Source organism: Poecile atricapillus, chromosome 1, assembly GCF_030490865.1.
Source record: "Poecile atricapillus isolate bPoeAtr1 chromosome 1, bPoeAtr1.hap1, whole genome shotgun sequence".
Taxonomy (NCBI): domain Eukaryota; kingdom Metazoa; phylum Chordata; class Aves; order Passeriformes; family Paridae; genus Poecile; species Poecile atricapillus.
This window is the reverse complement of record NC_081249.1, coordinates 144,249,712-144,263,636: the sequence shown is the minus strand read 5'-3', so window position 1 is coordinate 144,263,636 and position 13,925 is coordinate 144,249,712. Positions and strand designations below refer to the sequence as shown.

General features: G+C 46.2%; 1 protein-coding gene across 3 annotated transcripts in view; it reads right to left on the bottom strand.

The window, feature by feature from the left end:
* Positions 1–6,459: 6,459 nt before the first annotated feature.
* The window catches only part of TYRO3 (TYRO3 protein tyrosine kinase), a 41,670-nt gene continuing 34,204 nt past the window's right edge, over positions 6,460–13,925 (bottom strand). For all 3 annotated transcript variants that reach the window (XM_058856108.1, XM_058856120.1, XM_058856115.1), the window contains 3 exons: positions 13,164–13,323; positions 11,742–11,878; positions 6,460–8,909 (listed from right to left, as the gene is read on the bottom strand). In XM_058856108.1, the coding sequence (XP_058712091.1) occupies positions 8,534–8,909; positions 11,742–11,878; positions 13,164–13,323 (673 nt within the window). In that variant the 3' untranslated portion in view covers positions 6,460–8,533. The remainder of the gene's footprint in view (positions 8,910–11,741; positions 11,879–13,163; positions 13,324–13,925) is intronic.

Here is a 13,925-nt window from a genome sequence, read left to right as displayed (position 1 = left end):
GCAACCTAGGGTGCAAACAAGCAACGAACTCTATGGTCTGAGAGCTGGCTCTTGAAGATTATCCTGCATCCCTCCCAGGCCTGCTTTCTAGGGCAGCTCACCAAATCTACATCTAGGAATCTCATCAGGTTTTGTGTGCTCAATGTCAATGCAAGTAAAAATTACTAGTTTGGGGTCATATTCTCATTTCAGTTGCTTCTTGTAGTTTTGCAGCAGTCAATAGTTATAACTGAGCAGAGGTAAAGTCTGGCCAGGAAAATCTCCCAACTCTTAGACTGTATGGAGCCAGAATACAGATTTTCTCTCATTCAGCAATCTGTTACTCCTTCTTGACAGCTGAATCATGACAAAAAAATATTCAGAAACATAAGCAGGATTACTCTTCGCTGTTTCCCAGCAAGGTCACTGAGCAGAGTACAGCACTGAGGCCATCTCAAGAAATGTACCTGCTGCCAAGGACCCTTAGAACAGTTCAGTGGCATGGTGGCAAAGATCCTGAATTGGTCAGCAAGGGGAAGGATCTGTCTGGTCATGCACAGTATCCTTGTGGGTGTAAATGCCAGCAGGGATCAGGGACTGCTGGTGCTGCTGGGGCTGCCCCAAGCCAGGCAGGATGGCTGTTCTCAATCTGACTTGGGGCAGGGACAGGAAGGAGAGTGTGGCCATAGGGAGGTATTGAAATTGCATTGTGGGATGCAAAATAGGATTTCATGGCTGAGCAGGCAGCAGGGAGAGCTGCAGGGGAAACAGAACCTGATGGGAAGAGTTTCCCCTATAGACCTGCTGATCATTAGATGACTTCAGCTTTCTGAAGGGCCTATGTTCAATTGCCTTTATGGGCATATTTCTTAGGATCATAAACAATGAATTTGAGGGATTTTAAAAATCAGACAAAGTCTGCTGTTATACGAGTCCCAAGAGCAGCTCCAAATCCTTCTGTAGGAGAGAAGACTGGCATTTCTGAGACACAAATCCCATGCTAGAGACTACAAAATGTCCCCAGCTGGCACATTAGCCCACCTCTGCCCTCTCTGAGCTGTCCTGGCTCTCTCTGGAGCAGACAACACGGGCTTGCTGGCCAGTCCTCAGCAGCTGGCCCTGGGGGTGCAAAACTGAATCAATCCCTGAACTTCCTCAAGATTGCTCACTTCAGGCTGCCCTGGGCTTTTCTGTGCATGAGGAATCCCACCACCAAGGCCTGCTCCTATTTACAGCATCTTCCCTGCAAGCAAAAGCTCAAGTGTGAAGAAACTGTGGTAACAGAAGCCACTGTGGGTTCATCTGCACTGAGGGAAAGGCATGTTGTGCCCTTTGACCACACCTGGTGAAAACAAGGCAGTGCCTTGCTTCCATCTGTGCTAACAGCTCCAGGAAAAGAATTGTGGGAGAGACACAGATACACCTCATCCTACTACTGTATGGCAAGGGCACAGAAAGCCTTGTCTTCTTTAAGATTTAATCCCCATTTGCACTAATGTTGTGCTAAGAACAGCTTTTTCTTTATTTGCCAAATTCCGTGTCAGTGATGCTCGGTGAGATGTTTACTGAGAAAATAAATCCATTAATTTTTTCTCATAAAATTTTAGAGCCTTCCTGGAACAAAGGGAAGTGCCTATTTTCTACATTCACAGGTTTCTGATAAACATGCAAGCTGTAAAGCACGATGTTGAATTCTTGCCAGCCTTGTGACGGCATCATCCCCTGGACTTCCGTGAGCTGCAGCGCAGTGCCCCTGCTGTGGGATCAGCATCAGGGCTCAGCAGTGCTGCATAATGCTTCAGCAGCTGAATGGGCTCAAGGAGGAAAACCAACGTCATCCCAGCAGATCATCTTCACCCAGGAGAGGTCAGGGCACAGTATATAGGCAGACTGGGTGCATTTCCAGGTTACATACCATATCCTTCCCTCAGTTGTGCTATTTTCATGCCAGAAATCAAGCTCTGATGATCTCAGTGCCTTTCTCACAGATTTGCACCACTATCAGCAGTGGGTGGTTCAGACCTGCAGTGCAGGAGGCCTCTGAAATGAGGTTTGCTCCACTGAGATTACAATGGTCAAGTGTGTGAATATAAATCCCTCAAAGAACCTCCTGAGCCAACTGTGTCTTTAGTTCCAGCACTGCAGCTCCCTACCCTACAGCTTGACAGACCTCAGCAGACTAGCAATATTTTTTGCAGAGTATATTAAGAAAGGAAACAGAGAAATACTGACCCGTGCTAATTTCTGCCATAAATTAATAGGTTCAGCCTCTCTCATTTGGATCCTTGCCTGATGATGCCTGCAGAAAAACCCACTGGCCGGCAGGGCAGCAGCCATGATCAGTTTCAGTGGTGACCCAGGGAGACTTCATCAATAGGTGGAAAATATGGGAAAGATTTCACAGAGTGAGCCTGATCATTCCCTCAGGTACAGCCCAGCATATCAGCTTCAATGGAAGGGCATTGCCGTAATTGGGAGTGTTGGCAGACAAGCTGGAGTGAATCAGACAGGGAGGAGGGAGTGTGAGAAGTCACCGGCTGTTTGCTCTGCCAGAGATTTCCGCCCCCTCAGCAGTGCTGGTAGAAACATGTGCCTGTGCTTCATCCTTTTCTGCACATCACCAGCTACATCTTCACTACCCTCAGCAGCACCTGCACTGCTGACCCTGGCTGATGGGGTCCCCAGTTACAGCAGAGAGGGAGCAAATATTAGGGAGAGGGTCTTAAACTGCCCCAGGTATCTGATGACATGCTAAGCCTTGAGGTTCAGATTTGACACAGGTTTTTTTAACTTTGCAGAGGTACTGGCAACAGCTAATTGTCTGCTTCTTTCTGGAATGCAGTTTGGGTCCCCTGCATAAGCCCCAAGTCTCCATCTTCCTTTGCCCTTCCACCCTGCAGCTCAGTTACAAGGTTCATGGTGAGCAAAAGGCTGTTAAAGCTCAGCCCCTCCTCATATGCCCTGCCACATGCCTGCACAGTATTTCTGCTCCTCTTTTTCTTTGTGTATCTCTGCGTAAGAAGAGGGATTCTGTAGACAAATAATACCAGGAAATGTACTAATTAGCTCTGAACCTTGCCTCATGTTGGGGAGGCAAGCTGCTTTACATCATCTAGCAATTTGAACCTTAGGGGCTTTTAGCTTCTTTAAAAGAAATTTAATAAGAAGAAACAGTGAGAAGCAGCAGCGAGTGACCTAAGGGCTCTCTGCTCTGGCTAGCACCGTGTCACACAAGCAGAAGTCACTGTCACAGAGGCATTCATTGGCCGAAGTAGAGAGGCAGCAGCAATCTCCTACGCAGCTCAGGTAATGACAGGGTAGCAGCCAGGATCATTGTCTTATATTAATAACTATATATTAACTAAGAAAGCAGAGACCTTCTGTATTTGCTGCAGTAACTGCCATGTTGCAGTGTACAGTCTACCTCCCTGCAATGACCCACCGTTTGTGTCAGCTCCCCCTTTCTGTCACTTTTACTGGCACTGTACATTTATCAGCATGTGCTGCAATCTCCTGTACTCCAGCTGGATCATTTATGCATGCCAGCCCTCTTTCCTTGTCACGAATTTGTGCTTCCTTACACCACATGCTGGCAAAAGCAAGTTCCTATAAAGACTCTTCTGGAAACCAGTCCAGTTCTATAAAATCTATACTGAACTGAGCAAAACTTAAATCAACAAGTGCCATCTGTTTCCTGGGGTCTCACATTTCTTTCAGTTCTATTTCAAGCAGTGAAAAGAAACTGGAGGAAACAAAAGCTGCTTAGATACCTTCTGTACTGCTGAGATACCTGTTCCCTAATTTCAGTCCTACTGTCAAATATAACAAAAAGATGTTCCATTTCACCTAACTGCAGTTGGGAGTGACTTGGCTTGGCATGCCTCAAGCTGGAGGATCCATGGAGTAATTAGGAAGTGAAGAGTCAATCATCTTTGTTGTTGCTAGACCTCGACGCAGTGACTGAGGTCTGATCCATACTGACACTGAATTCCTTTTATATGACAGAAAATGCAATCAAAACCCATGTCCATCGGTCTTTTCTATTCTTGGACTAAGTAATTGATTTCTAGCTCTGTTTCCCATGGTAACAAGGCTCTCTGATCACCAGCTGCACGTGTTGGCCCTAATAGCCCTTGAATCCACTGCTTTATTTCAGCCAAATGCGATGGCAAGATTGAGGTCTGAAGGATAATTAAGTTCCTACAAGTTTTCTGAAAAAAGTCTGCATGTGGCAGACCCTATTACTTCCACATCAGTACCTTCACTGCAGATGGAAATTCAGTGAGTATTGGATACCAGAGACTCCACCAAGGGAAAAGGTTTTGTAGGAACCTTAACTAGGGGCAAGCTTCACCAAGAGGCTGCAATCACCACACTGGATCCAAATCCATAGGAATCCAGTGTTTGTAGAACAGCTTGCTATTTTAAGGGAGCACAGCAGGTGTGAAAGAACAAATCAGTATAAAATTAGGACTGTCTATGAGGGTTCCTCACAGAAATCCCTGGTAAAAGATAAGATGATTTGCAAAAGTTGGTGATTGTTGAGCATCAGGGAAGGATGAATACTGCCAGCAACGTACGGGATGTAAATCAGGAAAATATTTATGTGCAAATATTGTTCCCTTCACTGGTCAGCGAAACTCATTTTTACTCAAAATTAATTGCATTTCACTTCTAGGAAGTGTTTTTACAGAGTCAAGACTTCAACACTTCCCTCCAAACACAAGTCAAGAAGGAAGGTGGCTGGTTCCAGGGTAGCTGTGCAGTAGCTCCAAGATATATCCATGCACTCACTGCAAGCATCTGCTGAGCTGTCAGCCCTGAACACACCATTCCCCACATGATCAGGTACCAGATCAGGCTGGAGCATCCCCGTATCTGTAGGCTGAGCTGCCAGCACAGCCCAGTCAGAGGCTGTGACTGCAGCCAGCCCTGGCACTGGAGGTGACAGGGGCATGTCTCCCCCTGCACTAGCTACTCCTATACAACACAGGCAGTGCTGTGAGTTTCTGCTGTGCTCTTGCTAAGTGCTGCGGGGTCATGCTGCCTCACAACTTAGCTGGCAACTTCCCCACATGGCTTGAGCCTCTGTTAAAAAGAAGGAGACCCTGTCTCATCCTCAGGGAGATGTGGATGAAGGAGTGTGGTCAGGCTTACCCATAAGGGACAGAAGTTGCTTCAGCATAAACGTGCAGATGTTGGTCACCCCACTGCCCCAGTAGACTGGGAAAGGGCTGCTGCTTGGGAAGACGGGAGGGACTGCACTGTTGTGCTGAGGTGGTGGAAAAAAGGAGTGGCTGTGGGAGAAACATTTTGTTTAATTAGGAAAACAGTGTGCCAGGTTGGTGCCAAAATCAGAGCTGTTAGGCTGGAGCTTCCCTGGGGACAGCATCACAGTGCTGTCTCCAAGCAGATGCAGGGCCAGGCCAGCTCTGTACAGACTCTTTGTGATTTGAGAGCAAAACACTGCAGGGCACCTGGACTGGACCAGAGAGAGCACCTCATGCTTTACCAAAACACACAGCCAGCCCCCACTCAGACACCTGCTTGGTCCCAGCTGAGGCAATGCCATCTCTGTTCTGGTATGTCATATATAAAATTTCATGTTTCTGCTTTCTGACTCCCTCTTGACAGCTCATCCCATCTGTCCCCATTTTAAAATCTCTTTCCCTCCCTCTTTTATCACTAGTTCTTCTTCTGGTGTTGCCTCTCCCACCCACAACACATCCTCTCTTGTAGCTGGTCTGTCCAGGCTTTAATGCAAAAGGATTAACTCATCATTTGAACCAGATCTAAGGGACATCACTGGGCACTGGAACCTTAAAATATCAACTAATTCAGCTGCTTCATGCTTTGGAAGTCGTTTTTCCTGCATTGCAGATGGGGGGTGAGTGCTTGTGCCGTTTCCCATCACTCTTCCTCTCTGTGTGAGCTGCAGGCAGAGGGCGTGCAGCATGCTGTTTGCTTGTGAAGAATAAAAGCGTGAGGTACACCTTTTCTTCTCTGCAAGTTGGAAATCCAGGGTCTCTTTTATGTTGTGCTTGGAACATTTTAGTCAGGAGCTGAATTTTACCTACCTCCTCCAAACCTCTTTTCCACTGAGAGCACTGCCAGTAGTTGGATGGGTGCACGTGACAATTTTCAGGGAGGAACTGACACAAAGGTCTTGCATTCCTGGGTAGGAACCCCCACGTCCCAGGAAGGGCTTTTCCCGTGTTCCTGCGAAGTGCTGGCCGCAGAGCCTCTCTTTGTGGAACCACTAGCCCCTGCCCATCAGATTTTGGCCTTCACAATCTCAAGGCTGGAGCAATGCAGAGTAACTGCGACCTGGACAGGCCAAACATCATCTCTGCCCCAAGAAGTAGCCCAGTTCTTGGTGCTTGGTGAAGGAAGAAAGACGACTGTCAGCTGGGGCTGACTATGACCCCACACAGTTAGTGAGCATCACCACACGTTCTGCCAAAATTAAGAGGCTGGAACTCAAACACAGTACAGGTTTTATTATTAAAAAATGCATAAAAACTAAAGACATGCTTCCCAGAGTTAGAGTCTATATGTACATCTGCACTTCCTAGGCAGCTGCAGGGAGTGTAGCCTTCTGCCCTCACTGCAAAAGTGCACTGCACAGGTTTTTGTTACCCTTTGTTAGGTGTTATCTTCTCACCTGCATTTACAGCATTCCAGCTAAGTGAAGAGAAAACCCTGTACCGCCTGGGGTGAAAGATGGCAGAATTTGTATCTGTGACTGAGAAACCATACTGAATTTCTGGAGACACCTGTAGGACATCTCTGTTCAGTAGGAAACTTAACAGAAAGGACCCATGCTCAGGTCCCAGGCTGAAATTCCCCTTCCCTAGGAAGAGTTCCCACTAAGGGCTGAAACTTGACCTGAATTTTATATTTAGACCCCGACCTTACAATAAGCAAACACTGGGTATCGAAGGGTGGAGTGTTCTGATACCAAGTCTGCAATCTTATTTGACTTTTTGGTCCCACCTCTGCCAACTCAGTAAATGCTGACATTTGTGGTATTAGTTTGAAGAAGTGCGATGTGGAATCCTAAGTAATACTGCCAAGTTTTCAGCGCAGTTAAAATAAAAGAAATTAAGATCTAGCAAATATTTAGGATAAGTAGAGTAAGATGTAACTGCACTTCCTTGCTGGGAACCACTGCACAAAACAAATGCTGATTTACAGTAAAATATTAAATTATTAAAAAACCACACAAGCACTTGCAGTTACAGTGAGTCAGACATGCTGATTGGAAAACAAACCAAAACCCAAAGAGCAAAACCCTTAATTTTGCCCTGTCTGGAAGGCTGCAGTGATACCACTCCATGTTTTATGTGGCTTTTACAGCATGCCAGAAAACCTCCTAAATAGGAAGGCCAGTGGTTCTCAAGTTTTTTCATCACGAGGCCTCTCTCTTTAGAAAGAGATCTTCCAGTTGATCCCTCCCCCCAAGACACACATCCTCCTGAAACTGATTTCACATGTCACTATAGCAGCTGCAGTTCTTGGTCATTTGAAGAAGACATAGGACTAATAAAGAGAATGATTGAAAGAATTCAACTTGGAAGCAAGTGCTGTATCCTGCTCCTGCTGAAAGTGAGCAAGTCTGTCATTCTGTATCTCAGTCTTCTTCCTCTCCTGCAGGGCAGCACTTAGCATTAATTAGCACTGTTTCCCCATACTGCTGTTAAGTCCTCTCTACACTGCTTCCTTTCCATTCCTTTGAAGTTAGATTCTGCCCTCACACAAGCCAGCTGCTCTCCCTCCCTTTGCATTTCAATGTCAGCTGCAAGTCTAGTCAGGCCTGAATTGGCATCAAACAGAAGAAAAAGAAAGACATAAAAAAAGGTACATGGGGAGAAGAGGAATGCTGGATTTTCATTTTTTTTATAATTTCCTTGCTCACCAAAATGTCTGAAACTCTTAAAAGAGCCCTGGACTGAGGAAGCAGAAAATGTCACTGCATGAAATGAACCAGATGTTCAAATTCAGTGCTGGGAAGGAGTAGATCCGCTGATCAGTTTGAGAACCACTGAGGTAGGCAACAAGTCTAGGCAGTAATGCTGAGTGAACACGAGGGAAATTTTGCCCTCTTGTCCTGAATGATAATATAAATACCCACTAGTGTTTTCAGAGGTACCAGTCCCAAAGTCACGCAGCCAGGATTGAAGACAACATCTACACAAGAGCAAGCACTGACTGAACAGAAGGTGTATTCAGCTCTGCTCCAGCATTCAGTGAAAAGAAGCAGAGCACAGACTCTGACTGCCACCTTAGCTCTGAACTCCTTTCAGCAGGATGTGGTCAACCTGTAACCCTACTGTCTCCCCCCAAAGATGTAAGGGGTCGTTGGGGTTGCAGTTCTTCCAAGCTATTTGCCACTGCAGCCCACACAGGTGGTGAAAGCTACAAAAGCTGCCCAAGAGCCCTGGACAGTGCTGTTGAAAGCCATTCCAGATCTGGCATCAGAGCCCCAGGAGACACACCACCATGCTGCACATATCCAGCCTCAGGGAAGCAGAGTGTCACTGCTATGTACAGGCTAGCAACTTTTCTCTCCTTCTGTCTCTAGCTCATACAGAAGGCTTTTGTCCTCCCCTTCTTGTCCATCTGGATGCCTTTCACCCTCAGCATCATCTCCAAGGCACAAGGGGCTCATGATGTAGCGATAGTCACTTGTGACAGCAGCAGCTGCCCCAGCAACAGTCTCTTCAGCATCCATATTTCCAAAGGAGGCGTGCAGGACAGGGTCACTTGCAGACGCCTCTTTGTCCTTCCCAATGTTGACATAGAGAGGATCTTGACTGGAAGAGAGCGTGGACATCCTCCCACGAATCATTTCCAGCTGGGAGCGGAGCACTCCAAAGCTGGGGCGTAGCTTGGGCTCAGGATGCCAACATCTGCACATGAGATCATAGCTGCAAAACAGAGGGAGACAAGAACACTGAGAAGTGGAGTAGCCATGCCCCACACCTCTGAACAGGGGCTCTGAGCAGTGAACCTTAAAAAACACTGACACTTCCCGCAGAACCTGTCAGCTTTGGCCTTGCACATGACACAGCATGGATAGCCATTATGGGTCTAATTTCTCGTTTCTTCCCATTTTCAAGGGCATTCCCCCTTTGGTCAAAGAAGTTAGTTAGATGGTATCAAAAACCCAAAAGCCTTGTCAAAGTATATTGAATTTCTTGGTAAAGCCCTTGTTCCACTGTCTCTAGGAAGCTAGAATAGGACTGTGAGTGTGACATCACCAGGTAATAGCTTTTGAATTTATCCACAAAAAACACCCTCACAACCTCTGTCACAGCTGAAGCCATCCCTCCGAATTCTGGTTCAAGAGCAGATAAATCACAGGAAGAAAACAAAGACCAAACTGTGGGAGGTGCATGTTATTTCCAGAGCATTCTTTCTTTCTCACCGTGTTAACTCAGCGCTCCCAGATTAAAGGAAGTGTGCTGCTGTTGCTGCTGACAGGTCGTCAACAGGCCTGGAAAAAGGCACACTGGGTTTGTTTAGGGGGCTGTTAAAGAACGGACAACAGCTTCAGTGCTGGAAGAGGGATGCTGAAATGGTCTTTCAACTACAAAGGTACTACCCTGCTGCAGAAGACTTGTTCAGGGCCATTACCCAGCCCCAGTCCCATCCTGCAGCCTTCCTCCTATGGTCAAACGCCAGCTAGCTCAGCTCTGGCTGCCCCAGGGAGGAGACAGTCACTGGCTCTGCTGGCCCATGCTTGGGCCAGGGAAGAGGAGTTCTCCTGCCCTGGGGCAGCGTTGGCAGCTTGGTGTCTGCTGGCTGCCCTCCCGCCAGCCAGGCCTCCAGCCAGGGTGCTGGAGCACAGCCAGAGCCATTGTCCTGCTCCTCCTCCTGCATCACCCGCAAGAAGGGCAGCTGCATTCCTATGGTGGTATTGTTGCCAGTTTTGCAGGGAACAGGAACAAAGCACAGTGCTGGCACTGAAAAACACTGCATACAAATGAACCACAGTTGAACTTGTACATGGAAAAAAAATCTGATATGGCCTTTACTGGGAATAAAGCATTTCACGATGGGTTTGATTTTACTTTTTGTATTCCTTGCAATCAGATTTACTGCTTTTGATCTCACACTACTTTTACAGAAAGCTTCTGTGGTTCAGTTGTCTTAATCCTGATTTACATCCAGCACAAATAGTAGAAATAATTATAAATGCTGCAGATAAAACAGAAACTTCCAATTCTGTGCAACCACATTAAATACTTTCTTTTACCTTTGCTGTCGATCAGCATAATCCATTTGAAGGAAAGGTAGAAAAATACTGGCTGTACTGAATCAGCCCAAAAGTCCATTTGTCCTGATACCCTATGGCTGACAGAGTCCAGTAGAAGCACTTGAGGAAAGCATGTAAGCTGAGATTGAGCATGTAGTGAGATCTTTCTGGTATATTCTCTCAAGTCTCAATAATCTGTAGCTCAAGGACCTCACAAAACAATGGTTGTACCTTTTCAGTAGTTTTTGATGGATTTTTCTCCAGTGCCTATCTAGTAGGATTCTGAGACTCTTCTCTACTTTCTACATCCCTAAAATCCTACAGCCGAAAGCTCCACAACTTGGAATCAAAGCTACTCAGAGAAGTCAAGATGTGGACGTGTAGTTAATTTAAGCAGTGATCTAACTATATTTTCATTTATACTCAGTTAAAATGACCTGCTGAGAAGATAAAAGTGTTCAGCTTTAGTAACACGAGTACAGATTATTCCCTATGTAGAAAAAAGGAAAAGGAGAAAGCAACTACATGAAATAATACACCATCAGAACAGGAGGAAAGAGGGATGAAAGAGGTCTTAGACCACTAAAATCAGTGCTCATAGTTATATCTTGCTTTGGGCATAATGCACAGAAAACAGAGCCTTGCTTGAGCCCTTAGTGAAATGATTTCACCTGGTCCAGGCGAGGCAAGCTTTTACCCTGGGCTAAGTTATGGTGACACTCCCTGGGGGTTCCCAGCCCCGTGTGAGGAAACCAGGAATCTCCAACCACCACCCATGGAAGAAGGGCTCCTGAGCAAACATTTCCTGTGACCTGCTGGCCAAGAGTGATCCCTTGGCACCAGGATTAAGGCTGCAGCATGTGGCTGCCTGCTGCCCCGTGGACTAACTAGGTCCTTCCGGAAAGTCTGAAAATGTCTACAACCAGAACCTTCAGGACTGTCCTGGATTTGTTCCTAGATGTAATTTAAGGTGGGACACTGATCTACACAACCTAAGTTAGTCCCATCTGCCCTCTTCTCTTTCAGCCTGCTATTTCGGAGAGAAGCAGATCAAATTTTGAAAACTGGGCCAAGTTTTGAAAGACACATGCAGGCCACTGCCTCTGCAATCCAGTTTCCTTGTAGTCTGGCTAGACTGCCTCTCTGTTCAGCCTTCAGGGTGTGCCATGGAACTCATCCCTTTGCTCAGATGCTGGCCTGAGGAGGCAGGGTTCAGTGATTCTGGAAACACAATTACAGTTTCCACAAAGCCAAGAACTGCTAATGTTGACACTGTTGAAACCATTGAGCCAAGTTAGCTGCTTGTGTAGTTACCACAGGTTCCTGGGAGCACTGCCAGCAAAGAGTATCTAGTAGCTAACCGAGGGACTTTCTAGTGAATGACTCTGTGTACTGGAAAGTGGAGAGATTCAGATCAGCATCCCAGCCAGCTGCCTCTCTTTCCTTCCAGAGAGCCAAATTTCTCAAAAAAATCATGTCAGCAGGGTAAGGAAGTACTCACACATCTTCCAGGCACTCCGGGGGCTGCTTCAGCCTGTTCCCGCTGATGAGGTAGTTGTAGATTTCTGCATTCTCAATGCCAGCATAAGGGGTTTGCCCTCGGGTCACAATCTCCCACATGGTCACCCCAAACGCCCACTGAAAGAGAACAGCACACAGAACAAGTGAACAGACCGTTCCCTGCTCGCTGGGCTTGGTTTCAGTATGCTCAGCCTGTGCTGGGTAATGTCATCTGAGCAGCAGCGATGCAAGGACTATCCAAACTCTAGCTAGAAAACAGAAATGACCCACCAGATGCTGCTGATGCTGACACATCATCTTAGAGGAGACCGCTGAAGGCCCTGCCCAGCCCCATCCCCTGCAGTGGAGCAGGGGAAGTTCTGGTTCACTGTTTCGGTTCCCAGCTAGAAGATGATTTTGGTTTGCGGCTCACAAATCAGTTTCTTAATTAATCTAATCAGATTCTGTGTTTCTATTAATGTACAGGCACAAGTGAAAGCAGAGTTTAGCCAATAAGCAGGGCAAGGAACAAACCATTACGGCTCACATTAACTTCTGCTCTACACTGCACAGTTGTACTTGTACTTTTCAACTAAACTGCAAGGTTTGTGAGGTGAAAAAAATTATTATTTTCATAAGCAAACCCCTGTGCCATGTCTGTTGTAAGCAGTTTAGTGATCACCAATCACTAAACCCTGTCTACAGCGGATGCAGCAATGGCTGGGCAACACAGCAGCCACATTACAAGGCACTCTTGGTTATCTCTTCAAGGACATTGTGACAGGGATAACTGGAAAGGCAAGTCCACAGGACTGAAGGACAAAACTAGTGTGAAAATAGATCAAAAGGCAGCAAGGAAGATGGAAGGTGGTGTCAGAAAAAAAAAATTCTCAAAAGGAAAATAAGTAACAATTTCAGATTGATGTGTTTAGCCTTGCTCCCCAGGGGCAAAGTTATGGGAAGTGTCTAAGCACTGATGTATTCAGATCTATGGAGTTACAGCAATGCCTTCCACAGCACAGAGTATGTTTGCTGCACTTGCATGTGTGTGGATTACACGCATTTCAAATGTCACCTTCAAACTGTCAGGCAGAAGAGAAAGGAAAAAGAGCAAGAGGGAAGAAACTGCATAAAGAGAAGAAAAGGAAGAGGAGGAGTGGAAAGATGAAGAGGGATGGGGATAAACACTGAAAAATAAAGGATGAAAGGACAACAAGAAGAAAAGGGTTGATGTCTTCGGCCATTAACCACTCTCATATATTTTTAGCTTGAGTTCTGACAGCACCCAAATCAGAGGTAGCACCATCCCTCAAACACAAGGTAAACTCCCTTTCCTGTCACCAGGGTCTCCTCCCACCCTCAGTGGGATTTCTCCACTTCAGCAGGATACAAGTGGTCCCCAATGCACCAGAGCAAACCTCACCACATCGCTGTGTGTTGTGTACAGGTTATCTGCCAGACTTTCCAGAGCAAGCCACTTCACTGGCAGCTTGGAGGCACAACCCTGGCGGTAGTAGTCTCCACTGTAGATTTTCTTAGAAAGTCCAAAGTCTGCAACACTCACGTTCATGTTCTCATCCAACCTATGGGAAAGTTTTCACAGTTGAGGAAAGGAAAGCATTTATTGTCTACCTCAGGCAAAAAAAAAAAAAATTCAAAAAAAATTCAGAGAACTCAAGTACATGGCTCACTAAGTATTAAACAAAAGGAGAACAATTTCATCTACTTGGTGACCAATGTGAAATAGCTTAGTGGTCTCAAACTAGTTCCTTCAGACTAACAGGGAACCAACTATGACTAAGAAAGTAAGGAAGTGGCTAGGTTCAGATGGTCTAGTCTCCTACACAAAGCAAACTCAGATACTTTCTGCTGTTTCCAGATTATCAGAGGACATCTGCAATGCTCACTGCAATCACCAAGGCTTGCACTCCATATTGGTAATCAAAAAAATCATACGATGATTGCCTAGACTGCCTGTTAAAACTGCTTTAACTGCTAGATCTGCAACATCTCCTGTCCATGCCTGCTTAATGGTCTGAATTGCTCTGTCACCCACTTAAACCTATACATGTTGGCAGATAATCCAAGTAAAGCCCACAAACACTTCAAGCTCCCGGGCCTCAGAAAGAACTCACTGCTTTCCCCAGAAGATGTGCTGAAATAGGCATTCAGCTTCCTCTGGAGG